This window comes from Xiphophorus maculatus, chromosome 19, assembly GCF_002775205.1.
Source record: "Xiphophorus maculatus strain JP 163 A chromosome 19, X_maculatus-5.0-male, whole genome shotgun sequence".
NCBI classification, from domain to species: Eukaryota; Metazoa; Chordata; class Actinopteri; order Cyprinodontiformes; family Poeciliidae; genus Xiphophorus; species Xiphophorus maculatus.
Window position 1 is genome coordinate 13,608,291 of NC_036461.1, and position 25,736 is coordinate 13,634,026.

At 41.6% G+C, this 25,736-nt stretch overlaps 2 protein-coding genes across 6 annotated transcripts; one reads left to right on the forward strand and one right to left on the reverse strand.

Moving 5' to 3' along the window:
- Positions 1-26: 26 nt before the first annotated feature.
- Positions 27-10,194, forward strand: iars2 (isoleucyl-tRNA synthetase 2, mitochondrial). 3 transcript variants are annotated; one of them, XM_014468789.2, is made up of 24 exons: positions 27-425; positions 889-1,011; positions 1,150-1,303; positions 1,388-1,536; positions 1,920-1,969; positions 2,058-2,167; positions 2,239-2,329; positions 2,847-2,962; positions 3,067-3,236; positions 3,358-3,448; positions 3,526-3,677; positions 3,778-3,938; positions 4,442-4,544; positions 4,822-4,915; positions 6,083-6,163; positions 6,610-6,718; positions 6,801-6,903; positions 7,275-7,397; positions 7,480-7,611; positions 7,705-7,811; positions 7,897-8,042; positions 8,124-8,314; positions 8,992-9,136; positions 9,417-10,194. In XM_014468789.2, exons 1-24 carry the CDS (start codon positions 156-158, stop codon positions 9,560-9,562), a joined length of 3,117 nt encoding a protein of 1,038 aa, XP_014324275.2. In that variant the 5' UTR covers positions 27-155; the 3' UTR covers positions 9,563-10,194. The 3 variants fall into 3 exon arrangements, with proteins under 3 accessions (XP_014324275.2, XP_023208345.1, XP_023208346.1); XM_023352577.1 differs by having other exon boundaries at positions 2,242-2,329; XM_023352578.1 differs by lacking the exon at positions 6,083-6,163.
- rab3gap2 (RAB3 GTPase activating non-catalytic protein subunit 2) lies at positions 10,073-22,567 on the reverse strand. 3 transcript variants are annotated; one of them, XM_023352574.1, is made up of 36 exons: positions 22,393-22,567; positions 22,177-22,302; positions 21,492-21,583; positions 21,154-21,271; positions 20,980-21,061; positions 20,846-20,893; positions 20,697-20,772; positions 20,509-20,610; positions 20,309-20,408; positions 19,620-19,718; positions 18,726-18,874; positions 18,555-18,634; positions 18,186-18,278; positions 17,955-18,094; positions 17,640-17,835; positions 17,394-17,537; positions 17,110-17,192; positions 16,960-17,024; positions 16,751-16,841; positions 16,517-16,638; positions 16,229-16,442; positions 15,353-15,450; positions 15,153-15,261; positions 14,913-15,073; positions 14,645-14,819; positions 14,253-14,423; positions 14,054-14,160; positions 13,478-13,544; positions 13,298-13,368; positions 13,092-13,127; positions 12,943-13,017; positions 12,484-12,699; positions 12,319-12,408; positions 12,008-12,232; positions 11,257-11,421; positions 10,073-10,702 (listed from the first exon to the last, which is right to left on the reverse strand). In XM_023352574.1, the coding sequence occupies exons 2-36, from the start codon at positions 22,283-22,285 to the stop codon at positions 10,544-10,546; spliced, it is 4,128 nt and encodes a 1,375-aa protein (XP_023208342.1). In that variant the 5' UTR covers positions 22,286-22,302; positions 22,393-22,567; the 3' UTR covers positions 10,073-10,543. The 3 variants fall into 3 exon arrangements, with proteins under 3 accessions (XP_023208342.1, XP_023208344.1, XP_023208343.1); XM_023352576.1 differs by having other exon boundaries at positions 21,492-21,580; positions 22,177-22,567; XM_023352575.1 differs by having other exon boundaries at positions 16,229-16,439; positions 22,177-22,567.
- Positions 22,568-25,736: the final 3,169 nt, after the last annotated feature.

The window sequence follows — 25,736 nt, forward strand, 5'->3', positions numbered from 1 at the left end:
TCCTTTGTTCAATTTCTTCCGGAAGAAACATAGTCAACCAGAAGGACGAAACATGACAACACATTGACTGAACTCAGCAGCAAGCCGACACAGACACGTTCAGTTATTTTATTTTATTTTATTTTATTTTGTCCACAGAGTTACCTCGCCTCTCCATGCTGCTGACCCGGGTGTCGCCAGTGTACCAAACGCTGGCGAGATGGGGACGGAGGTCACAGCCGGGAGGTGGCCTTTTTCTTAGCCGTGCGGTCGGCTGCAGCTCCAGCCGCCGTCATGGTGTCAGTCCCGGGGAAGGCAGCGCTCAGCCCGCAGAGCCTGGTTCTGCCCAGGCTATGTACCGGGACACGGTGCTTCTTCCTCGGACTGAGTTTCCCATGAAACTGACCGGACAGAAGCTGCTGGACCGAGAACTTCAGATCCAGCAGGTACAGCAGTCGTTACATGTAGACACACCCCTGATTAAATGCGAGGTTTTAGTGACGTAAAACTAGACCATAGTACATAATTTCATACTTTTTTAAATTCAAAATCATACTTAAGAGGGACTAAGACTACACAGCTCAGTTAGCCTGACAGGTTTCTGACCGGGGACAACCATATTATACTGTAATATCACATAAAATCCCCAAATGATACATACATGGTTTTGATTGTAAAGTGACAAAATATGGAAAAGTGAAAGAGGCATTAATACATTTGCAAGGTAACTCAATTTGAAATAACTTGTATTTGGGATTAGTACCTTGAGGATCTTTGTCCTGTCATCTTTCAGAGCAAGTATTAACACAAACATCTTAGTAACTGCAAAAACATTTACCGTAACTCAAAGCAGTTACTGTGTTTTTGTTAAATGCACTAATTACTTTATTCCATAATCTGTTTTTGCAGGAATGTGGTTTTGCAGAGTTGTATTCATGGCAGAGAGAAAGGAAAGCCAAGAAAGAGTTCTGCCTTCATGACGGACCACCTTATGCAAACGGGGACGCTCACGTTGGACATGCACTCAACAAAGTAAATATTATAATTCTGTCTTAGGTGTTACCTGCTTGTATTGCGCCTTTTAGTAAAATCTGCTGCAGGAAATTAGTATTTAAAAAATATTTTACTTAGGTCTTGGAACCTTAAAGCTCTTTTACTAATCTTGTTCAGATCCTGAAAGACATCCGAAACCGTTTTGAGATGCTAAGAGGACGTCAGGTCCACTACATCCCCGGCTGGGACTGCCACGGCCTGCCCATAGAGCTCAAAGCTTTGGGAGAACTAGGCACTAGTGGGCTCAGTCCACTGGAGATCAGACAGAAAGGTGAGGATGGAGAGGTTGATGCCTGTTTTTTTTTATAGAGGTTTCCAGCTGCTATAAAAGCTTTTTGTGCTTTGCTCCTTCCAGCCCGGGAGTTTGCTGAAAGGGCGATAGCTCGGCAGAAAGCCGCCTTCCAGCGTTGGGGGGTGATGGCTGACTGGGAGCAGTGCTACTACACGTTTGACGGAGCTTATGAGGCTGCTCAGTTAAAGGTCTTCCAGGAGATGCATGGCAAGGTGGGTCCTCTTTAAAATTTAAGTTTCAGACAGAGTTTTAACCAGGAATTGCCTTCCTACTTTCCTTCAATTTAAACTGTTAGGGTTTGCCACTCACTCTTGCAGCATGAAATAGTGTGTTTATTAAATACGCAGACACATAAAAAACCTGATTAAAAGCACAGTATTTACGCAAATTACTGCAGATTTTAGCTACTTTGCTCTTAAAAAATGCTACAAAAAATGATCTGGTTCATTTCAAACTTTTTAGGGGTTTAGATTGTGAGCTATGAGCACAAACTAGTTCATTTTGTGGATACAGACTTAAACTATACCTGGTTTTGAATTGCATTATTTTTAAGTAACTTTTTCTGGCACTGCCACCCTTCTATGTTGCTCTTCAGGGTCTGGTATATCAGGACTACAAACCCGTCTTCTGGTCTCCTTCATCCAGGTATGGGACCAACATGCAGCTACCGACCGACTTTAGACATGTAAACTTTGTCTTGCCAACCTTCCCTCTGCTCTTGCTTTCTTTGCAGAACGGCCCTGGCTGAGGCTGAGCTGGAATACAACTCTGAGCATGTGAGCAGAGCTGTCTACGCCACCTTCCCTCTGGCGACGCTGCCGCCAAAGATTCCCTCAGAGGAAGGTGAGTCAGTCATCCGCATAAAGTTATGATCAATCCTGGAGGGATGTTCTGACTCTCTTTGTGCGTTTCAGCAGGTCTGGAGAATGTTTCGGTGTTGGTTTGGACCACCCAGCCTTGGACCATCCCTGCCAACCAGGCCGTGTGCTACATGCCCAACGCCCAGTAAGATCACCTGCGAAGAGAACGCTTTCAGTTTGGAAAGTTCTCAGCAGTAACTTCAAATCAATGGGCTTTATTTTATGATCTTATTAGTTCTGGTCCAATTTTGTTACACGTTTTTGAGCTGAAACTAATATTTTTTGCCATTATGCTAAGAAATAAAATCAGATCCACAAATATTGATTTAGATTATCTCACCTTCACTTTATGAAGGATGATGTTCCATCCTTCTAAAACACACATTTAAGCTCATTTTACATAAAGGATGGTATGAAATGGCTTTTGTAAATTACAGTACAACCCCAACAGAAAACGTTTTTATCAAAACTTTTTTCACCACCAGAAATAACATTCAACATATGGACTACAGTTTGCTGTCAACCAATAACACGTCCATCAGATTTGTCATCATATTCTGTTTTGAACTTATATTTGGTTGCACCTTCTGTAGGTTCTTTGCGCCCTAATAAATGACAGCTGGTACCAGTAGCAGCATCGTTTTCCTGTTTCTGGTTTGCAGGTACTCTGTGGTGAAGAGGGCTGACTCTTCTCAGCTGCTGCTGCTGGCAACTGAACGCACAGCGAGCCTCGCTGCGCTGCTGGGCACAGAACTGCAGACTGTTGGCACCTTCACAGGTACTGCTCTGGTATCTATTTAGAAGGATAGGCTGTAGGCTCTTTTTGTCATTTACTAACCTAAGCATGGCTACTTCCTCTTTCTTTTTTTTTTCTTTTTGAAGGTTCACAACTTGAAGGTGGAATCTGCAAACATCCTACCATTCCTGACAAGCAAGTCCCGATGTTGCCAGCCAGCCACGTGACAATGGGGAAAGGGACGGGATTGGTCCACACTGCACCTGCTCATGGCATGGACGACTACAGCGTCGCTTCACAGTTTAAACTGCCTGTGGTGTGTTATTTATTTACTTATTTATTTATACTTCGTTTTAATCCATGTACTGCTGCATTATGGACTCAATAAAGCTTTTGAACATTTAAATTTTACATTCACAAATGTATTTTGGTTGAAGGAGTGTATGGTGGATGAAGATGGCAGGTTCACAGAGCTGGCAGGACCGAAGCTGCAGAACCTCTCGGTGATGACTGAAGGAACTGATACAGGTAGACGGAGTCAGAGTTAACCTTAATGTTTCTGGGTTTTTTGTATCTTTTGAAACCTACATCGCTGCTTGTTTTAGTGATTTCCATGCTGAACGAGAGCGGTGCTCTGGTTCTGGAGGAGCAGTGCGTCCACAGCTACCCGTATGACTGGCGGACGAAGCAGCCTGTGGTCATCAGGCCCAGTAAACAATGGTTCATCAACACTGCATCACTGAAAGACAAGGCAAAGGTAATGTCACCGCTTTCTGCTGCAATCTGTCGAAGAATACGGATCTGTTCAGGTGATATCTAGATTTGTGTTTCAACAAAGTCTGCCTCTGTGCCTGTAGGAGGCGCTGCAGAAGGTTCGTGTTCTACCGGAGTCGGCGAGAGGCAGCCTGCTGACCATGCTGGACAGACGGACGTACTGGTGCATCTCCAGGCAACGGAGCTGGGGCGTCCCAATCCCAGTCTTCTACCATAAAGAGAGCGGGGAACCTCTCATTAACAAGTATGCTAAATGTCACACAAAAACAATGTCATTACTGTGTTATTGTCAAGTTTTTTGTTTTCACTAAGCTCTAGTTTTAAATAATTTAATGTTGATTCTTAGGTCTGTAGTGCATAAGAGCTTGTTCTTTGATGGAGGAGGTAGTTTTGAATCCAAATAGGAAATGAAGGATTTAGAAGATGACAGCTGGTACCAGTAGCACCAGCTGTTTATGCATTGTCGCTTATTCCGAAAGTTACTGATTTTTAAGGTTTTTGACCTAGAGATCTCTGATTTATTAGCGCATGTCTTAACTTTTTTGGCTTTCTGGTGTTAAAAAAATTACAAACATACAAGGAAGTTAAAAATAAAGTAGTACTGGAATCTTTAGGAAAATTGGTTATTTGTTATTTGCTGACTGTTTATGTAAAAAGTTGATTACTCCAATAATATCCTATCCAGCATTGCTTGACTTTTGTTTGAAGTATGACAAACTTCATCTAACACCCCTGGATCTTATGCAGATACACAGTCTCCCACATAGCAAAACTCTTCAAAGAAAAAGGCAGCGACTGTTGGTGGGAGCTTCCCATTGAGGCTCTGCTGCCCCCAGAGGTTCTCAAGAAGGTGAGAGTAAATATTATTAAATATTAATATTAATATTATTATTAATATTTTAAATAAAGAGAAAATTTAGGTCCAATCTTCCAGAATCACTGCAGCTAAACTATGTTTATCCACTTTGCATCACCCCAAGGTAGAACAATCTTGTAAGATAACAAGAAAAAAAAATGAAATTCAATTGGATTGGGCTTTTATTTAATAGTAGAATTTAATCATCGAGTTATTTAAAGTTGAGTTGGGAAATAAGGCGTTGTTCTTGGGATGTTTTTTGCTTCATCAGAGTAAAGCAGGACCGGTGAGCGACTACGTTCGAGGAGATGATGTTCTGGACATCTGGTTTGACAGTGGAGCATCATGGGCAGCTGTGCTGGAAGGTATGAGGGAATATCCCAGTTTGTGGCAACACTTGGATTTGAGGACAAACACTGCATGAGAAGCATCTGGCACAGACACCCAGCTGACAAATTAAGCACATGTATTTCTTTTTTATGACAAACTGACTTCTTTTGTCATCAGCAGCTGAAAGCTACAATAATTTTCTTTTTCAGTTTCCTGGAATGTAAATAAAAGCAAATGTAGCCTCTAATCTGTTCACTTCATTTTCAGTGAAGCCGCTCAGCCTGAAAGCCTTCACACTGCTTTTAATCAACTCTTCTTTCATTAACTTAAATGTACAGAAAGCTGCTTACGGCCACTTGATTTATCCACCTTAACCAGTAAGCTGCTTTGGTGAGGTGTGATTAGCCGCAGTAGCTGCTGTTACCATCCAGGATTATGGAGTCAAGCTCTGTCAGCGCTCCTGTAGCTCTGGAGAAAGACAGGTTGACAGTGACCCAGAAACGGTTTGGGAATTTAACATTTAAACATTATTAGATGCTTTCTAATATTGATTTTCAGATTTTTGTCCCTCCATGTCCTCTGTCCTCTGACTATGAAGCTGCATGAGCAGTTCTGCTCCAGTACCTTTGGACAAAATCAATATTTTATTTTTTATTACAATTTCTGTGAAATAGGATGCAAATTATACAATAAAGTGTACTTTAAATAGATCAGTAAAACTTGGTTTTAGTTGGTTTTAAACACAGCCAAAAGAGGAGAATATGTACTTCGTAATTCCTTGCCAAGGTGTTTATATTCCCTGAACTTATTTAGGGCACCATTCCACCACAGGGCATAACAATACATGCTAATACATACATAATATATGTGTAACTAACTGCTTTTCACAGCTAAAAATACAGAGCAGAAAGAAAAGATACTGTTGTCTTTCTTACAGGGTTGGAGTGTTTTAGCGGCATCCATCTTTCTTAGCCCTTTTGACTGTCAAACTGTGTGATAGTCCATTTAATCGAATCTTGATAAAATACATTGACATATGTGGTTTTATTCTGATAAAAGAAGTTCAAGGGGTGTTAATATGTGTATTTTTAAACTGCTAAACAATGACTAATATGTGTAATTATAGCAAAAATAACAAATTGTTTTCTTTGAGCTTGTTTCTTTGACAATGACATTATCTGCCTGTCTGGATGTGATTCTAGAAGAAATGGAGGAAGCATCGGAGGAGCCTGATTCCCGTCTCAGCTGGCTCGCCGACTCGCTCCGCAAACCTCTAGTTACAGGTTATTCAGATGTTTACCTGCAGAGGGCGCTGCAGGCTGTTCAGTTTTATTTTGCCTGCGTGTTTCCTCTCTTTTTTTTGTCCTTTTAATGAGTGTTTCTAAAACCCAGATGTGGAGAAAAAGTTCTCTTTAATGTGCTCGGCATGAATCTCAAGCCCTCACAGCTGTCTGCATGCAGGATGTTTTTTTCTACTTTGCTTTGCCAGAGCACTGTGACTGTTGTTTTTCCAGGATTGAGCCCAACTGCTTCTCTTTGCTGTCACTTTGTTTTGTAGAATGACTCAGGTTGGCTGGGGGCCTTCATTTGTGATTAGGAGCAACCAAAAACAACTTAAAGACACAACTACCTCCTTTCTGACTAACAACAGCTGGTGTTTGTCATCTCTGCAGACCGTTCTGTCGTCTGGGAAACAAACTAACTGCTTCTTTCCTCTGCCTCCCCACAGAGTCGGACCCCAGAGCGGATGCATATGTGGAGGGAAAGGACCAGCTTGGAGGCTGGTTTCAGTCCTCGCTGCTCACCAGCGTAGCCGTCAGGAACAAAGCGCCCTATAAGTGAGTGTCCCGCTGAATGAATCTAAGTAAGAACTCCAGAGATCAAGTTTCATCTCTTCTAAATGAAATACACCTGTTGTAGATCTCTGATGGTCCATGGCTTTGCAGTCAGTGAGAAAGGAGAAAAGATGTCCAAGTCTCTGGGGAACGTTGTGGATCCTGATGAAGTCATTAATGGAAAGGAGGTGAGTTGAGAAAAAATAAAACATAAAAATCTAATTCAACTTTCCGTCGGAATATATTTGGTTCTTTTTCAAATTATTTAAGTTTATGATGTTGGATGAAATGTAATTATATTTGTATCAAGATAATGAAAATAAATTTCAAGTGAAGGCACCAAAAAAAAACAAGAGTGGTGAAGATGAAGACATAATTATCTGAATTAGAAACTGGGATTAATTTTGTTTACTAGCTTTTATTTATTTGTTTTTTATATAGTCACAACTCTGTCCTTCTTTTTTATTCACTCAGTTTATTGCTAACTTGTTTTTAAAATTTCTTCTCGTTTCTTTGTGTTGATGATGATCAGATTGGATAATCTCTTTGTCTCTCTCAGGACGGCAGCGTACCGGCGTACGGGGCCGATGTTCTGCGCTGGTGGGTCGCAGAATCAAACGTTTTCTCCGAAGTCCAGATTGGACCCAGCGCCCTTAACTCGGCCCGCGACAGCATCAGCAAGGTACCAGAGGGACGTAACCTTGTCAAAGCCTTCCTCTCTGCGTCTCCTCTTCCTCATTCCTCTGACTGGTTTTATCTTCCAGTTGAGGAACTCGCTCAGGTTTCTGCTCGGCAACCTGCAGGGCTTCGACCAACGCACGCAAGCCGTGGACCCCCAACAGATGTACTATATTGATCAGTACATGCTGCACCTGCTGCGGGAGTACAGCATGAAGGTGTGTTGAGGTCGGACTCTTCTTGACATTTTGCTTCCATACCAGTGGCTTGTGGTCATTCTAAGTGGTCTTGATGCTCGTTTTTTTGACCAGATTACAGACGCCTACAGCGAATTTGATGCTGGCAGAGTGATCCGTATCCTCCAAGCCTTCATCTCCAGAGACTTGTCCAGTTTTTACTTCAGCACCATAAAGGACAGGTGATTGATTACGTTCCTAAACAACATAACTGCATATTTTCACATTTCCATTCTTGCATCTTTTCTTGATTCCTCCTTTGTTCAGGCTGTACTGCAGTCCTGAGGACTCGTTGGGCAGGCGATCATGTCAGACTGCTTTAGAGGAAATCCTGGATGGCGTGACTCGATCTGTTGCTCCTATCCTGCCTCACCTAGCAGAAGAGGTCTACCTCCACGCTCCAGGACACAACAGTATGTGTCGATGGCTTCGTAGCGAAACAGTCTAAATATTAGCAATCCGTTTGCTTCTAAGCAAGAGCTCTTTTGCTGCAGAAGCGGAGACGTTATTCAGAAGCGGGTGGATCAAAAGCAGCTCCGTGTGGCGGCGCCCGGGTCTGGAGGAGGCTGTGGAAGGAGCCTGCGCCATTCGGGACTCCTTCCTGTCTTCGATTCCTGGTAAAAATGCCACCCAGTATGATCTGACGATTGCCATCGAACCGGGACTCCTGTTTGAGCTCATGGAGGTAAGAATCACTGCAAGTCTCTCAGGTAAAAAAAATTTTTAAAAGGCCTCACTTTAGAGGAACAACATTTTTCAGGCCTCTCTTCCTTAACAATGTGGGTAAGGAATGAGTTAAAATAAATTTTAATAAAAAAGGTGAAAAAAAAATTCTATATTTGTTTTCCTTTTGTGTCAGTAAGAAAAAATGTACCACTTGTCATGTTTGCCTTCCTTCATGATAAAGAATCAAAGTAGGAACTGTACTTCCGTAAAAGACTACAACTCATTGAAGTGATGGATGGATAATTAGTGGCCACCATGTTCTTAAAGATTTATGGGGATATTAATAAGAAATAATAAAGAATAAAGAAAACGATTAGGAAAAAGGTGATCATAGCCAATGTGGCAGACCACATTTTTAGATATGTTATTAATTTTGTTTGAATGTTGTAGAATTTGTGTTAATCGGTGCTTTCATCAAGGACCGCATGCCTTAATCTCTGTAATTTTAGAAACATTTTTACGTTGTTCAAGAGTCCTAGGAAGAAATCTCCCATACATAATTTTTTTTATATTGAATAATTATTTTTAAAAATGGCTTGATTTAAGTTTTAAACCAAGCCATCCTCTGATCCACCTGCAACTTCTGTAAATCGTCTGTATTGGAACAAACTCACCTGTTTCTCATCTTTGTCTCAGTCTCTCCAGGAGGAGCCCACCTCCACCGACTCCCAGCTAGTTGAGCTGATGATGGCAGCGCGAGTCAACCTGACCAGCAAACTGCCCCGCGACCTGCATCCCGATGCCCTGCTGAGCCACGGCACCTTCCTCATCAACCTGGAAGGTGAGATGAGTCCAGCACTAAAGTGCTGATGGCTGCATTACTTGTTGTTCTGCATGGCTTTAAGCCTGTAAAGCGGTGTTAATCAATAGAAGTTTCAGGCTTTTCAGTTTTTCTTGGGATGAAATGAAAATGAAACAAAACAACTTTTCCTAACAGGAAGCCAAATATGCAAAAATGAAGACATTCACTCTTTATTGTATAAAGGGAAATAAAAAATAATTTATTCTGTCAGAGCTTCTGTATTAGATTGCACCTGGCAGTAATGTGGTGTGTATTTTAGGTGGCGTTATTCGTGAGGACAGCCCCTACAGCATCGCCGTGATGCCCACCTCTGCGGCGCGCTGCCCGCGATGCCGCCGCTACACCTCAGAGTCCACAGACTGTTTGTGTCCGCGGTGCCAGACTGTCGTCTCACATGGCGGATGACATGTTTGTTACCAGGACAACCTGCGCATGTCAGGCTCAAGAAGTTGCTTTACACGTCCAGTGGGAACTGTTGCTCTGGCTGTTTATAAAAACTTCAACTTCAGACCTTCAGTAAAGGTTTTATATTAAATAAACAAACAATCATAGCAGATGTAGAATAATCCAAAGTCTCAAGCTGTAGCTATTCCATGTGCTCACTTTTCCTCAGTGAACTCAAACCAGAAGTACTGAAGTCTACTGTAAATAGTTGGGAGATAAAAAAGATGGTACATGAGCGTAGAAGGGATGCTCTTGTTTAAATGTGTTGATGCTAAATATTTCACTACAAGTGTCACTATGTGACTATAGTAGGAATGTGTACTGGAGAGAAGATAGCATGGGGGAATTCCTGTGTAAATCCACCTTTGTATAATAAAATCAGTTCCTTCTTTCGCACTACAAATGCTTGGATGTGCTGCAGAGAGTTTTGTTATTGTTTATGTTCTGTGAAAAATGAAGCTAATCTAGTCCAACTTTTGAGAAATTTATTTATTCTGTATCAGAGCCCTGCTGGACATTAAATTACAGAACACAAGACGCGGCTAATACGGAATTGTCTATATATATAAATAAAAATAACATCCTTTGCTTCATTTATGATACATGGGTTGCCTGTGCGAAAGCCATAATGACCGGTTTGGGTCTGAAATGCCCCACAGGACTGACGATTTTAGTGAAAATGAGATGCAGTAAAAATAACATGCCCCGATCCTCAACATAACTCATCATGAAAACACAATACACAAACATTTAATACCATTTATGTTACATGCACAGAAACCTGATGGGCTAATAAAGCAAAACAAAAAAAAAAAAGTTAAAAGCCATTTTCCTTAACACTGGACTTAAATCGGAATCAACATGATTTAAATGATGAAACATAGATGATGATGATGATTTCTAATGTTCAGCTGTGGGGTTTTAGTGCCGAGTCAGTGGAAATCAGTCCTCAGTGGACAGAGAGAGGACGTCCACAGCTTCCAGCAGGTGCAGGGCCAGGCTGTACTGGGCGTGGTTCTCTGGTAGCATTTCAACCAGACGGCTGACCAGTCGGGTGGTCTTGGACAGAGAGACCAGAGGGCATCTCAACTCGCTGGGATCCTGCAGCATACAAGATCAAGATCAGCCTTCCATTCAAGTTACTCATATGTAATGAGAATTATTAGATGTCAAACATAATTACACCCAACCGAATTTGACTAGTAAAGCCAGAAATTAAAGCATTTAATTTCCCCTTTACCATGTGAAACTTGGTCAATTAAATTCAAAAGTGGCTTTTTTTTAATTGACATATTTTGGTTACAATAATTGTGTGTTTGATCACGTAGCTGAAGAGACACAATATGAGAGACGCATAGATTGATGTGAAGTTTTATAGAGCTCAGCCTCAGCACACAGACATAAAAGATTCTAACTGCAAGCTTCAACGTTATAAAGCACCTACTGACTTATAGTCTTCAGCTCTTTAAGCTGAATGTTGGGCAGCCTAGTTAAAGGGACTCATGATATGCTGCTTTAGAGTCTTCTACAAGCCGCCGTGACCGTAGCAAGCAGAAATAACTCCAAACATAAACTACACACACTGGTGACCTGTGCAGGGTGTACCCTGCCTCTCGCCCGAGCTGCACCCCTCGTAACCGTTGCCATTGCCTTACCATTGCCTTCAACCAGGTGCAGAGGGTTGGAGGCAGGCGGGCCAGCAGCTCCATGGCAGCCTGCGTCTGGTTCTGGTTGTGAAGCAGGGAGTAGCTGAGCCTCTGACCGGTCAGAACCAAGAGATGGGAGCCCAGAACTTCCTTATCTTCCACCTGCAGAATCGCCTAGAAGGCAACAGTGAGTGTTGATGCATTTTAGATGGCGACGTGATTTCTCTATATAATATCCTTGCAGGAACATAGAAAATAAATGCAGGAATTGTTATTGTTTATAAAACTGAAGCTGATACTAAACATCCACAATTCAAATGTTTACCAGGCTCAAATGTCCAGGGTCCTAAGACCTTTTGGTCAATTTTTAAAACGTGAATACAAACGTTCATAATGAATTTAACTGTTTTTATAACAGTCAGACTTCGTGTGTATTGAAGGATGGATGGATAGATAGTCGGATGGGTTGTGCAGATGGAAGGATGGAATAAAGTTTGGACAGACAAAGAATCTAACGTACTTGTCGAGAGCTGGAAAATTCTTTACTGAAGTTTCATACTTTTCCAGATTTTCTCAAACAGTTTAGGGCCCCTGGTTTTAGATTAATATCAGAGATGGCTCTACAAACCTTTTAAATGTTTTCTGTGGCTTCCTGAACTTTAATTTAAAAAGATTAAAAGACAATCTTGCTGTTTCAAAGGCAAACGTTTAGAAATATGGGAAGACTCAAAACTGTCTGCCATAATAAAACATCACTCACCTCCTCAGCTCGCAGGTCGAGGCCCTGGTTGTAAAGCTCGCAGACGAGGTGCCGGCGCAGGATGTCTGGGTTGACCTGCAGCAGGGATCCCAGGTCCATGCACAGGGAGGGCCACCAGTCCGCTTTCGGTCCATCAGAGGGCAGCGATGTGGAGGCAGGCGCTGGGGAGGAGCAGGAAGGGTCGTCTATCGCTTGCACCCATCCAGTCAGCACCCGCAGGAGGAACTTAACCAGAACAGGAAGTATGAATGATGACAGACTTCAAAGATAATTTATAATAATCATCCTCTACATTTCATTCCACCACTCACCTCCTGTCGTAGTGAGACCAAGCCAGGATCCATGTCTCCACTGGGCATCAGCTGGATGGTGGTCAGATCTCTGAAGAAAGCATTCTTACCCTAAAAAAGACAAATATACACTGAGATGCATCAAAATCTAAGACAAGGACCTGCTGCGTTCATGTGTGCGCTCACCTTGCTGTCAAACAGACTGAGCGGTTTGACTTTAACGCTGAAGCTCATGGCAGCGTGCAGAAGCAACGCCAACAGCCAGTGGTGCTGCACCAGAGGGTAGTGAACGCCTCTCTGCTCCAGCGCTAGCTCAGCTATGGAAGCGGGGCCCTCGGCTCCGCTCCACACCTCCTCCACGGAAAGCTCCGGAGTTGGAATCTCCTCCATGGCTGAGTCCGCCTGCAAGCATCCACCCGCTTCAGTAAACCCAGCGGCTTCACCAGGCCTCCATACGCATTCATAGCAGAGCGACATGCGTCAAACCCAACACACCTCCACGTGCATCCTCACTGTGAGGCCTAATTAATATTCTTATGCCAGGCGTTGTCCACTCTCCATGCTTCGCTCGTGTTCTTTTCATTTACTTACATAGAAAGGTATAAAAGACAAAGAGCTCTGATTCTTAACCAGTAATCCAGTCACCTCCATGAGGATTTGCAGCAGCTGGACGCAGCAGCCCAGGAACGACGTCATGGCTTTGTCTCCGATTCCAACATCCTGACAACAGAAGCACAATTCCTGAGTCTGTGAACCTAAACACTAAACACTGTGTTGTGCTGAGACAAACTTACCCGTCGACATAAGCGATCTTTTGGTGCTTTCCCCACCTTAAGAAACAAAGCGTGTCATTTTGGCTCAATCAATCAATCAAATTTTATTTGTATAGCACATTTCAGCACCAAGGCATTTCAAAGTGCTTTACATCATATCAAACACAGAAACAAATAACGAGGCAAAGTATATCGAGGCTACAGCAGCCTGTAAGTTTGTGTCTTACCTTCTCCATGAGGAAAGCAGCTGCTGAGAAACGCTTGACGATGAAGGTACTCCACATCATTGTGGAAATACCTGGAAAGAATCATTGGATTTACATTAAAGACGTTTGGAAATATATAGCAGGGGACATCAAATGACTGATGAATATTCCTTTGTATTATTGATAAGCAAAAATACTGACCTAGTTGAATGTGAGGACTGGTGATCGACTTTAAATGTTCCACAGCAAAGAATAAATATCGGCCCTCCTACACAGTGGAAAACATGATAATATGTATAAATATAACAAGAGTTATCCTCCTTTTTCTGTATCTATTACAGTTGGGAGCCTGACTACACATTTTTGTTCCGTCAACATTGACCAATGAACATTTCTGGTTCTCTCGCAGGCAGTTAATTAAATTTATTAGGGATGTACTGAGAAGTTAGATGATCTGCTTGAGACCAGCCAGAGACAAATAAAAAAACAGGACACGCTGACAATAGGGCTCTTTTTTTTTAAGACTCTGTCACTGAGTAAAGACGACTCAAAGTTAAACTATGTCCAGGTCCAGTGAGGTGTGAATGAATGTAAATACTAGAATCAAAGTTTTGTCAGGGAACAGTTTGGAGTTCTACCAGTCAGTGATTTTTAATCATTTGAAAAATAGGGGAGATCATTTTGTGTCACCTTTATAAAAGTGTATGTTTCAAAAATAAAGCTGGTATTCCCTAAAAACACTAGTCTAAAATCAGAACAGTCAGTGTATCTGTGCACCTCTGGGTCTTTGTTCCATTGCACTACATATTCCCAGCAGCAGTGGGAGAAGAGCAAGTCAGGAGACAAAGAATCTGGAAACCGTTGACAAACTGCCAGCAACAGCTCTGAGAAACAAGGACAGAAAAAGTGTCATAATGTGAAAATCCATAAGTAATCTAAAATCTAAAATCTGTGTGAAATATCTCCTCATCGCCACCTGCTGTCCTGTCTGCCTCCTCCTGGCACTTCTCTGTCTCTTCTCCGTCCTCTTTCTTCTCCTTTTGGTCACCTGTACCTTGAGTTTCTTTCCTCTGGAGCATTTTCTTCAGTCGCTCAGGCGCCATGTTCTGCCTGAACACCCACTTGGAAACACTGTCTGCAATACCACCTTAAAAGAGGTAAGGAGGTAAGGAGGAAAACCCAAGATATTAAAAAAAGCAGTTGTGAACCCTCCCCAGCAGTGAATATGAAAAATAATCCATGAAACATTTGTCATTCATAAGGCCATATATCTTCTGAGTTCACATATTCTTATGAGAGCATGAATGGGTGGAATTACTGGAAATCATTCAACAAAAAAACTCCATCATCCCTTCCTGCGTGTGTCACCTCTGCCTCCCTCCTGCAGTGTTTTGATGGAGCACTGAACTACAGCTCCCCCTGCTGTTCCCAGAGGAGAAGGCACCAACAGAAGAGCTTGAAGGACCAGAACGTCCTCCAGCTGACGGACACACACCACCCACTGCTCCAGCTCCAATGACACGGCCTCCCACTCTGACTGCAGCTGTAACCCAGCAGAGTAAAGCCCAAACACTTGAGTGTTTCTCCGAACGCCTCATAAACTCACAGCTTTCACATTGGCAGGGCGTTGCTGTACCTTGCTGTCAGCCCTGCTTGTGATGCTCGCCTTGGCGGCGCGGTGAGCGACTAAAGCAGCCAGTAAAGCGGCAGCAGCGTTGTGAGACTGGATGCATGTGAACCGGACCTGCTGCCACCAGGGGGAGACAGACTGTGGATCCCATGACTCCTCGACAGCACCTAAAAACAAAGGAAAGAAAAAATGTCACCTTTGTTTTTTAAAGCCATTTCCCCTGGACTCATTGATAAGAACACACACCGTCCAAGTTGCTAAGTGCGATGAGCAGCGTGTGCAGGTTTCTGACCGTTTCCACTGGCTTCTGAAGCACTTCCTTCTCCCTTTGCAGCCACACACTCATTAACAAAGACTACAGGGATAGACAACAGGTATTACCAAACTCTGGAAAAGTAAATGGCACTTACATTTCTACCTTCTCCTTCAGTGGGACATAATCTTACCAGTAGCTGCTGTGGGCTGATGCCAGCCAGCTGTAGTGTGTCACACACTTTATGGGTGGGACTTTTACCACATAAACAGCCCCAAAACATAAAATTTCCTGCAAAGAACAAACAACAAAGGCTGGATTAAAAATAAGATTTGAGCAGATCAAGCAGTGTTCACAAACTCACAAAAGAGGTTGAACTTTCCAAGAGGAAGTCAATCTGATTTAAACACCAATAGTTCTTTAGAAATTCTTGTTTGTATTTTTGGCAACTTTTTTTTATTTTTTACACATTTTAAATCAATAGCAGCTTCAAGAGATCAAACAAGTGATGTAACACATATAAAATAATATTTTTTTTATAAGGTTTTCTGAAACTAAGCAACTTACAATTGAGCAAATGGGCTGAATATTGTGTCCATGACTTCCCAAGTACAGGAGAGTGTTTATTAAACAAGACTAAGATAAAAACCTGACATATTTCCCTCTTTTCGCTACAAATGAACAAACACAACTGTCTATTAGTTAACAAATGTATCTTAAACTACCTAAAATAGGATCCTACATATATTACAAGTGAAAACTCTGTAGTTTTCACATATTCTTAGTAAAATTATTTCCATTTAAATAGCCAAATCTGACACATCAGTAATAATTTATGTTAAAATTTTTCAAACTTTAAATATGGAACCTGGAAACAGAAACCATGGAAAGATGACACTATTAAATGTGACTAATAATAATTAATTAGTAGTAATTTGTCTCGGTTTATTTAAGAATAAACATTATTATAAGTGAAACAAATGTCTAATTTTTATTTTATTAGTGAGATTATTCTACCATCCTTTCATTACACTGTGTCTGTTCAGGAGTAAAGGCCTCAAACTCTCACCAAGCTGGTTCCACTCTGCATCCGACCTGCGATTCACCTTCACCTCTCCGTCCTCGGCACACTCCAGCTGAGTGAGGAAAGTCTGAGCGGACAGCGGCGTGTCGGGAGAGTCCTGGGCAAAAGACACCGAGGGTTTGGAGCTGAGCTGTGCGTAGCGCTGCAAGGTGGGACCGACACGAGACAACTCCTCCTCTATGCCTTCGAGGGAGTCCTGCTGAAGGGGAAAGGAGCCTGAGTTAGAGGGCAGGAACGCTGCGTTTGGTGTAGTCCAGGTGTTTTGCAACAGACATTTGCAGAGCAGGCCTCTGTGTCTGCAGCCGACTGCAGCTGCTGGATGTCCGAGTAGAGCTGAAGCAGTTTCAACTGGGAGGAGCAGAGCTGGAGTAGTGATGCTTCCACTTCATCTGCATCTGTCAGACAGAAATACAAGATTTGTTTTATTTTAAACAGATTTTAATTGAGATATGCTTAATTTTATTTGTTCACAGAACACTTTCGTCAGAGGGAAGTTTGTTGCGCTACCTTGTTGCTTCAAAGCATCATGTAAGGCACTAGTAACGTTAGTTAGACAAGAGACCGGAGCGTTCCTGTTTGACAGCAGAGACTCCAAAGCCTGAAGGGAATCCAGAGAGAAGATTAAGAATAATAACTATAACAAATACAATCAAATGAATGTAATCAAATGAATCAAAGAATCATTTGATTACACTTTGATTTTTTAATTTACAAACCTGCTTCTTAATGGCAGGATGTTTGATTTCCAACAAGACACTTTTTGCTTCTCTCTCCAAGGAATCTGCAAACCAACCAGACAGAAACCATGTGAGGAACAGTTCAGCGTCTCTGGGTCTTCACTCTGCTCTCAGTCACGTGTCCATTACCAGAGACCATGTCTCTGCTCTTCAGTATGGCGCTCAGTCTCTTCAGCAGGTGCATGTCTCTGGCGCGCTCGTTCTTTTTATCACTGAAATAAAGAGACAGAGAAGGCTGACAGGGTCAGGTGTCAGAGCTTAACTTTAGAGAAATAAACTAAGTTGTAGATTTTCTTAAGCTGTGATAGCTTGAGAAGATCTCCAACATCATTGACTAGTGTGATGTGTATGTGTTCAGATAATAGCTGATATCTCTTTGCGACATCTGATCAACAGCCCTGCTTTGTTCCAACCTGAGGGCCAGATGGAAGGGGATGTTGATGGTCCTCAGAGCTCCGGTGGTGGGATCCAGCAGACACACCTGCTGCGTGTGGAGCTGCCAGCCCTGACTGGTCACACTGTTTACTCCCATCAGATGGTAGCCAGCATAAAGCAGCCTAACAGAAAATCAAGTCCACACATTAAAAAAAAAGAGAAACAAATAGATGTCACAGCTACTTCAAGCTCAGATTTGGTTGAAGTAAACAGATGAAGTGTACCTGCAGTGTTTGCCCACAGTGAATGCACCGACTCGAGGACCCCGCTGCATGGCCCACACCTCCAGGATCCCCCTACGGGGGGCGTAAATGATGAGGAAGAGGGCGTGACGTCTGGGGAGGGAGGCAGAGGGCGAGAATTCCCGATCCCCACGCTCCTCCTGAACTTGCAACCACCCCAGCTGGGCATCTCTGTAGCCTGACATTCAGACCAAATAAACATCTTTACATGGTCACGTTTGTTCACTTAAAGATGGAATGGAGAACATCTTGATTCACTTCATGTTGGGCCTCCTATGTGTTGGTTTCTCCTCTCACCTTTCCACATGCGGATGGCGACACCCCTTGCCAGATCCAGCAGTGTTACTCTACCAAAGTCATCCGTGACTCCAGCAAGCGTGTTGCAAGGCGACAGACATATGGACTCACCGTGGCGCCGGGAATCTGGCAGACCAAATCTGGAAGTCCAGGTTGTCAGATTTAAGGACAAAGTAAAGAGTGTTGAATATCAATATGATTCAGTTAACGTCCAGATATCATGAACAGTACCTGATCCCTAAGGGGGTCGCCGGCTCCACTTTAGGTTTCTGTTTCTGAGCTGCTTCCTCTTCATTCTTGCTCTTGTTCCACCCTAACCACCCACTGAGAGCAAAACGGCAGGAGAAAAACAATATGACAAACAGAGGAGATAATTAAAGCACGATTATAAACAGTAGAAGTGGCAAAACTTACTACTCCTAAAGACAACCCAATCAGAAACATATGATAACTTGATGATTTTGTGTTTTTAAACACGCTCTTTATTTTTTAAATTCATATTCTGGACAATATCTACACTGATTTATTTTTGCCTTGTGCATCATTTTCTCGCTACTTCATTGTGTCAGGATTCTTTTTGTTGCTGGCAGATCTCCGAACCTGGCAGCGTTGAAGAGGGCTGAGGTGAGTTTGCTGGCCACAGCCAGAGCCACGTGGGACAGGAGAGGCTGAGAGTTTCCCTACAGACACACAGAGAGACCGTCACATACAGCTTTCCACAGGACAAACAATTACACAGCTTTAACACTTATCTACTCTCCTCACACACACCTCCACTGCGTAGTAAAATCCAGCGTACGGCCCAGTCCCTACAGTCACAAACTGGCTCATGGCAGGGGGGCTCCCCTTGACTGATGCATTAAAGCCCCCCAAGATGGACGCATTCTTCATTTGGTCAAACACACACAGCGTCATCACACCTGCAACCAGAGGACAGAAGTAATTGTACAGTTAAAGTCATCAACACAAAGTATAGAAAGCAATACACAGAATACTGAAATGGAGGAAGATTTCATCACCGGAATAGAAGCTGGTCAGATGTGATAGGAAGATAGATGGAGATAAAAACAGATTGATCAAGGAGGAAAATCTGACCGATGAAGGAAAAGACTTAAGACTAGAGATGAATTTCACATTCAAGGTAATCAACCTCAAGCTTACAGCAAGATCAAATCAGATACAGAATGACTCAGTCAAAGTCCATGCCTAAATCTAATTAAGAATCTGAGGAGACATGAAATGTGATATTCACAAAGGATATCCGTCAGATGTATCTGAGACTGAACTATTTTGCAGAAAGAAAAATTACAAAAACAGGAAAACATCCCAAAGTACTAACTTTGAAAAGCTGGATTCCAAAGCAGATCACACTTTTTTATATTTTAATTGAAGATATTGAAATGACTCCTTCAAATTCACATTTCTCTTCTAATTTGTGTTGCTCTGTCCCATAAAATCCTATAAAGTACATTGAGGTTCAGGTCTGTAATGTGAAAATATGAAAAGGTTCAAGCTTTACCAAGAGGAGAACAATTACATGAGCCTCTTATGTTTGTAGTTCAAATGCTTTAGGAATTCATTTTAATATTTTGAAGGCACAACAATCCAGAAAAGAAAGACAGATTGTGAGCAATCAACTCATACCTGTTATGAAATATATCTTACCCACACTGCTGTGGTCCACGATGGTGTCCATCTCCTGCAGACCCCACTTCTTGTAGGCCAAAGGAGGAGGAGGGACAACATCACTACCTGCTGCTGCAGCTACACAGTGAGAGACAGTAATACCTTCAGTTCAATGTTTTAAACATTTCCATTAACCGACACGGTGTGGTAAACACACTTCCATTTAAAGCCCTCAAAGCTTTATTAAGAGAAGACATAAAAGAAGAAAAACACAGAGGAGAAGCTTCTTTGCTAGGAGACTCACAGATGCTAACCACTTAGCAGGTGAACACATGCTCATAGTTTTTCTGTATTTCATAACTCCAAATAAAAGAATCACGCAAGGCCTTTCTGTCAAAATCAAGCTCCTTCTTAATAAAATGATTCCTTCAGAAGAGCATGTAAGCTGAAGGAGATAAACTGAGGCCCTAAACATCTGCATTGCAGCTACTAGAAGCACTGATCCTCAGAGCACTATGAGCTCAAATCCCAACAGCAGATCTCTACATAGCAAAAAGCTGCTAACCTGAATGCATTAAAAGAACGGTTATGCCTCAGTTGTACCTGAAAATCTCACAGCAATCACTACATCCACCCAGCCAGCAAGAGAAAAACACATCTGTGATTATCTCTGAGGAACAATTAGCACTACGCCTCCCTGCTATGCGTAATAAGTAAAGCAGCTGTACCTCTCGCCACCTGGTTCCTGCAGGCCCGCAGCGACTGAAAGAGGCTGAAGCCGTCGATGGTGACCAGAGCGACAGGATAAAGGATGCTGAGCTCCTCGTGCTGCAGAGGGAGATTTATCTGTTAGCTCATAACTAACACTTCAACACCGGGATTGTGAAACGTGTCAGCTGCGACTGATGCATTTGGGATTCCCTTTTACCTGCTCTGTTACTCCAGGATGACGAGGGATCTCGTAGGTGCGACATTTGAGCCTTAGAACAGGGTCCACGTGTAGCAGCTGGGCCAGGAGAAGAACCCCGCTCTGATTTGAAAACACAACAGGAAAAAACACCGTTACCCAGACTGCCTGTGACTACAGGAGTTGGGGAAGCAGAAGCTAAAAGATACCTCTGTGTAGAAGCGGACATAACCAGATGTGAAGCCCACAACTATGCAGGTCCAGTCGGGCCTCCCTGTGGAGCTCCTGTAGTCCAGAATTATGCGGTTATGATATGGTCATAACGTTCTTCTGCAACTTGCAAGTAGGCAATTCTCACCTCTTCTGACTGGCCAGGGGGATAGCGATGACACTGCTGACACTCTCTCTGAAGAGAAACACATTACTCTGTGGATTATTATTACTTATCCTGTCATCAGCTGATCTATTGTCAGAGTTTTGACCTTTTCTCACCCGTCTTCTGTGCTGAGGTGTCCACTCCAGGTCACCGCCAGGGTCATCTCCTCTCTGCCACTGTCACCTGTGCGCCACTTTGCTGGAAGAAACCAAAGCTTGCAATTAAATGACATCGCTCCCAATACTGAGACTACAGAGAACTGTGTGTGTGTGACAGTTTTAATTTCTGACCTGAGAGGAAAGCAGCTTTCTGTTCTCGAGCCACAACCAGCAGGTCGGCGCAGGGCGACAAGGACACAACGCAGTCCTGAAGCCATGGCTGGTTCTGTCCCGATGGCTCCTCCTCTGCCTGCAGAGTTTGGACATGAAGAAGAATACTATCTGACATACCTGACATACTGATGGTTACAGAGAATTGGGACTTGTAAGTGTTTCTGTGTGCAATTTGAAACACTTTCAGTTATTTCTCTTTAAATTATTAACATTTACTCCCTTTATATCTCAGTTTTTTCTGGACATTTTGCACCCAAATACATAAGAGCAAAATAGAGACAAAAAAAAACACAGACCTTGGTGGAAGAAGCAGAATCTTCCTCCTTATTTTCTTCGTTATCCCATCCCGAGTCCCAGTCAGAGGTATCCCAGGAAAGCTCGTTTTCTGCTGGGAAACATGAGAGACGATCTCAAGTCTGCATTATCCAGAAATCAATTCAAAACAACAACTTAACAGTAATAAACAGAAAAACTCTCAATGGAGTCACATATTCACATTTAGAGCGATAAAACTAAAAAGATTAACATCACAGGATAGACGCTTAAAGCAATCTACAATAGGTTTAATAAATTCAATTTCAATGTGTTCTTTGTTTACTGCGAAATCTCTCGTCGCATGACATATTTCTTTGAAGAACTGCGATCAGTGATAGTTTCTTATGTAGAGAATATTAAAAGTCACAGGATCTCTATGAGACATCTGCATAAAGCTCGGACAAAAGGAGGGCCATGTTTTCCTGTGTTAGGACGCTGGTAACATCTGGATGAACGACACATATAGCAGGCTACATTATTTCAGACATTCCTCGGTATTTAACAAAACAATCAAACCTATGTCATTATTTCCATCAGGACAAACATTTCCTTGGGAACATTTCGGATTCATGCTCCCTCGTAGCTGCATTAAGCTTACAGGAGTCCATATAACCGCTTCATTGCTGCTGGAGCATCTTCACCGACATTTAGCACAGGTAAGCTCACCTGTTTGAGTCTTCTCTTCTACTGATTCTTTACTCTGGTTCTGGAACAAGAAGTCCCGGACTGTTTTGAGCTCTTGGAGCCGACAAAACTCAAACAAGCTGCAGGACATCCCTATCCCGTCCTGTCCTGTCAGGAACCGAAAAGAAGTCCAGGAAGAGAGTCAGTTAGCTTCCCTGCTAACAGTTCAGAAGAGAAGCGCTGCTTTTATCAACTTACGTCTCCGAGTTTAACTTTATGACAGTTTGTTAACTACACAATGCTCCGTATTAAACTTGCACAAGCCCTTAGACAAATATCAATAACTGTCCGCTGGGTTTATTTTGCCCATTATCTGCTGCTTCCACCCAAATCTGTTGATGACACATCATTAGCATAACAACACTTTTCTGTTTCCGGGTTGGGCCTGTGTAGGAGATTTTCAAAATAAAACCTTAATGAGAAATGCTTGTCTATACATTAAATGTCAAAACATACAGGCTGGTCGAGAAAATGTCTAGAACTCAGTGGTAAATAATAAAAAACAACTTAATTTTGTTTCAGGTCTGAGGTTTCAAAGCTTTTCAAAGTTTTGCCAGGTCCATCGATTATGTTCAGTTACTACTAGAATTAGCTATTAATTAATTCAAAGAATTTTAAATTATTATTATTATTATTATTATTATTATTATTATTATTATTATTATTATTATTATTATTATTATTATTATTATTATTATTATTATTATTATTATTATTATTATTATTATCTACTTTCTTTTCAGACAAATGTAACTGCAACGAGTTCAGTATAGGAGGTTGCCGAGTAGGCCTTCTGTATCTATGAAATGTTTAACAAGAATCAATTTTCAAGTAGCAGTAAGTATGATAACTATTTCTAAGAGAATATCTTGCTTCAAAATTGTACTCGGATAAATATCGCTGAATACACGTGTCCATGGAAACTGAAATGGTTTGCATTTCAGTTCCCATGGACTGAGAGGTTTGCATTTCTCCTCTAGAGGGCGGTAGAACAACAATTTTGCAGACTTGTAAATTCTATTATTTTTGTTTATTTCTTTTTTTACTTTTTTTTTTATAAAAAAGGAATTGAAAAATCGTCTCTGATGATTTACAATTTTATTTTTGCGTACATAAATGTGCAAAACAAAAGAAAATGGTTCTCTCCTGGAAATGTTTGGCTAACTCTGAATTGTTGCAAGTTCACTGGTAGATTGTTTATTTTTCCTGTGCTGATTTTTGTATTTCGAATGTGTTCTTGCTCGGTTTATGCTTTTTGGTGATGCATTTTCAAACCATGCATTTTCATTAAATAGTTTGTCTCAGATTATCAGACATAAGACTAAATATTCTTCTAATATTCAGCTGAAAGACAAGTAGTCTGCCATCCAATCTTGTGCATAGCTCAAATACATGCATTAAGCCATTTGCATTTTATTTGGGACCATTGACCAATAACCAAAAACATATCCTTCAATAAGTTTTTACTTGTTGGATCAAAAGACCAAATTTATTAACTCATGTGCTTTATGATTATCATCACAAATTGAAAATATTTTAAAACTGCAACCATAATTAATGTTAGAGCCTATGCATTCCTGACCAAGCATTACTAATATTACTCCAAATAAATAAATATTAATAATAGTAATGAAATATTATTGTATAATACTGACCATTACATCTACGCAGATCACAGTGACACCGGCTAATTTATTCTTGACTTGACTAGAAACATTTACTTATGCCTCTGTTTATGTTCACAGAGAAAACAAAGTCTTTATATACCAGAGTTCAATTCAAAGCAAAATTCAAAGTAAAAAGAGAAACATGATGGGAAAAAAGTTATTAAAAAACTCAGCCTTTTTCAGAGAACTAGCCACTCAGAAGATTACCTATTGAGACTGTCAAAATTGAGTCGTTAATTAATGAACTCAGTTACACTGTTGCTCAACAGTTTGCTTCACACTTTCATGAACCCAACAATTGTTGTAAGAATCAATTTCTAACTTAATAATGACAAATTGCATGGGTAAATTAAGATAAGAGCCCATATTATTTTGAAAAAGCTAATAAAAATATTTCTTTTGATTTTCCTATTATGCCACACAACAGTGTGACACTGTTTGGAAGGGTTAAAGCGGGGTTTTAAAAATATTTTCAACAAACTTGCTTGTTTGGATAATTCAGTTAATCACTTGAGTCTTGGCAGCAATATTTAATGCCAACTTGTTTTAATGACTACATGCATCTGGAGATGTTGGAGTGCTGTGTCTTATATAATGTTGATCCCATGGTGCCTTACCTAATGGTGCATGATATTTTGTGCAGATGTCTTTGAAGAACACAAAAGAACTCTTCTAATGTGAAGTTTGGACTTCCATAACCCCACAGAGAAGCATATTGCTCTTTGTCATTCAAAGGTCACTGTTACTACTTTCCGTCCTGAGAACCTAATGTTGTAAACATGAGCAGCTGCTTTCGGTATTGTTAAACACTGCTCCACATCTTTCTTTCCCATCCTTTCTTAAAAAAGCAACGGGCAACCTGCCAGTGTATTCCTTATGTATTCATTTACAAACCTACGTAGCTCTCGCATCCAAAGAAAACACACACAAACACACACATGCGCTGAGACCACACAAACACACCCTCTGGGGGGTGCCCAAAAGTTTCCGATCCGGAAGGCCGGACACAGAAACTCAGGAAACAATTGGGTGTCAGAGAGGTCCTTGGGCTCGTCACGTTTCCTCATCCTGTGCCGCTGCTTATTGAACAGTTGGCGTTTCTTCTGTTTTACTGGCCGAGGCAACAACCCTCCATCTGGTTCCCCCTCTTCCTTTGTTGACAAGAAAACGAGTTGGCATGCTTGGTTGCAAGATAGACGCATCACTGGTACACAAAAAGGGATGGCATTGATTTGTTCAAACTTAATGGGAGTTGAAAGACCTTGGGTTTTGTTTTGCAGGTTTCAAGACAAGAAGATGTGACGTCAGAAGGATCCAGGTAGACTAAAAACATACAAGGCCTCATAAAGGTATTTATACCCTTCAACTTTTTCGCAATTTGTTGCATATTGCTCACAATGTTCAATGCACGTATCTTCAATGTACTTGATGTGATAGACCAACATAAACTAGCACATTATTGTGAAGTGACAGAAAAACGATATTTGGGTTTTGGTTGTTTTTTTTTTTTTTTTACAAATAAAACACATTTAGTCTGAGTGTAGTGGAGAGGTCATTTGTTTTCAGCTCTCTTGACTGTGATTGCCTCAAATAAATTCCAGTGCAACCAATTGCTTAGAGAAGCTGCTCAATTAGTAGACAGAATGAAGACCAAATAACCCAGCAGGCGGATCAGGGAGAAAGATGTGGAGATGTTTAAACTACTGGGGTACAGCTTTCCTCCCTATAAGAACAGGCCAAGCAAGAAGAACACTCATCAGGTAATTCAACAGGAGGTGATGAGATTACACAGCTCAGGTGGGAGAAACTATTTGTCATGCACTATACCAGTTTGGCTTTTGGGAAAGTATGGTGAAAAAAACCAAAAACTGTATG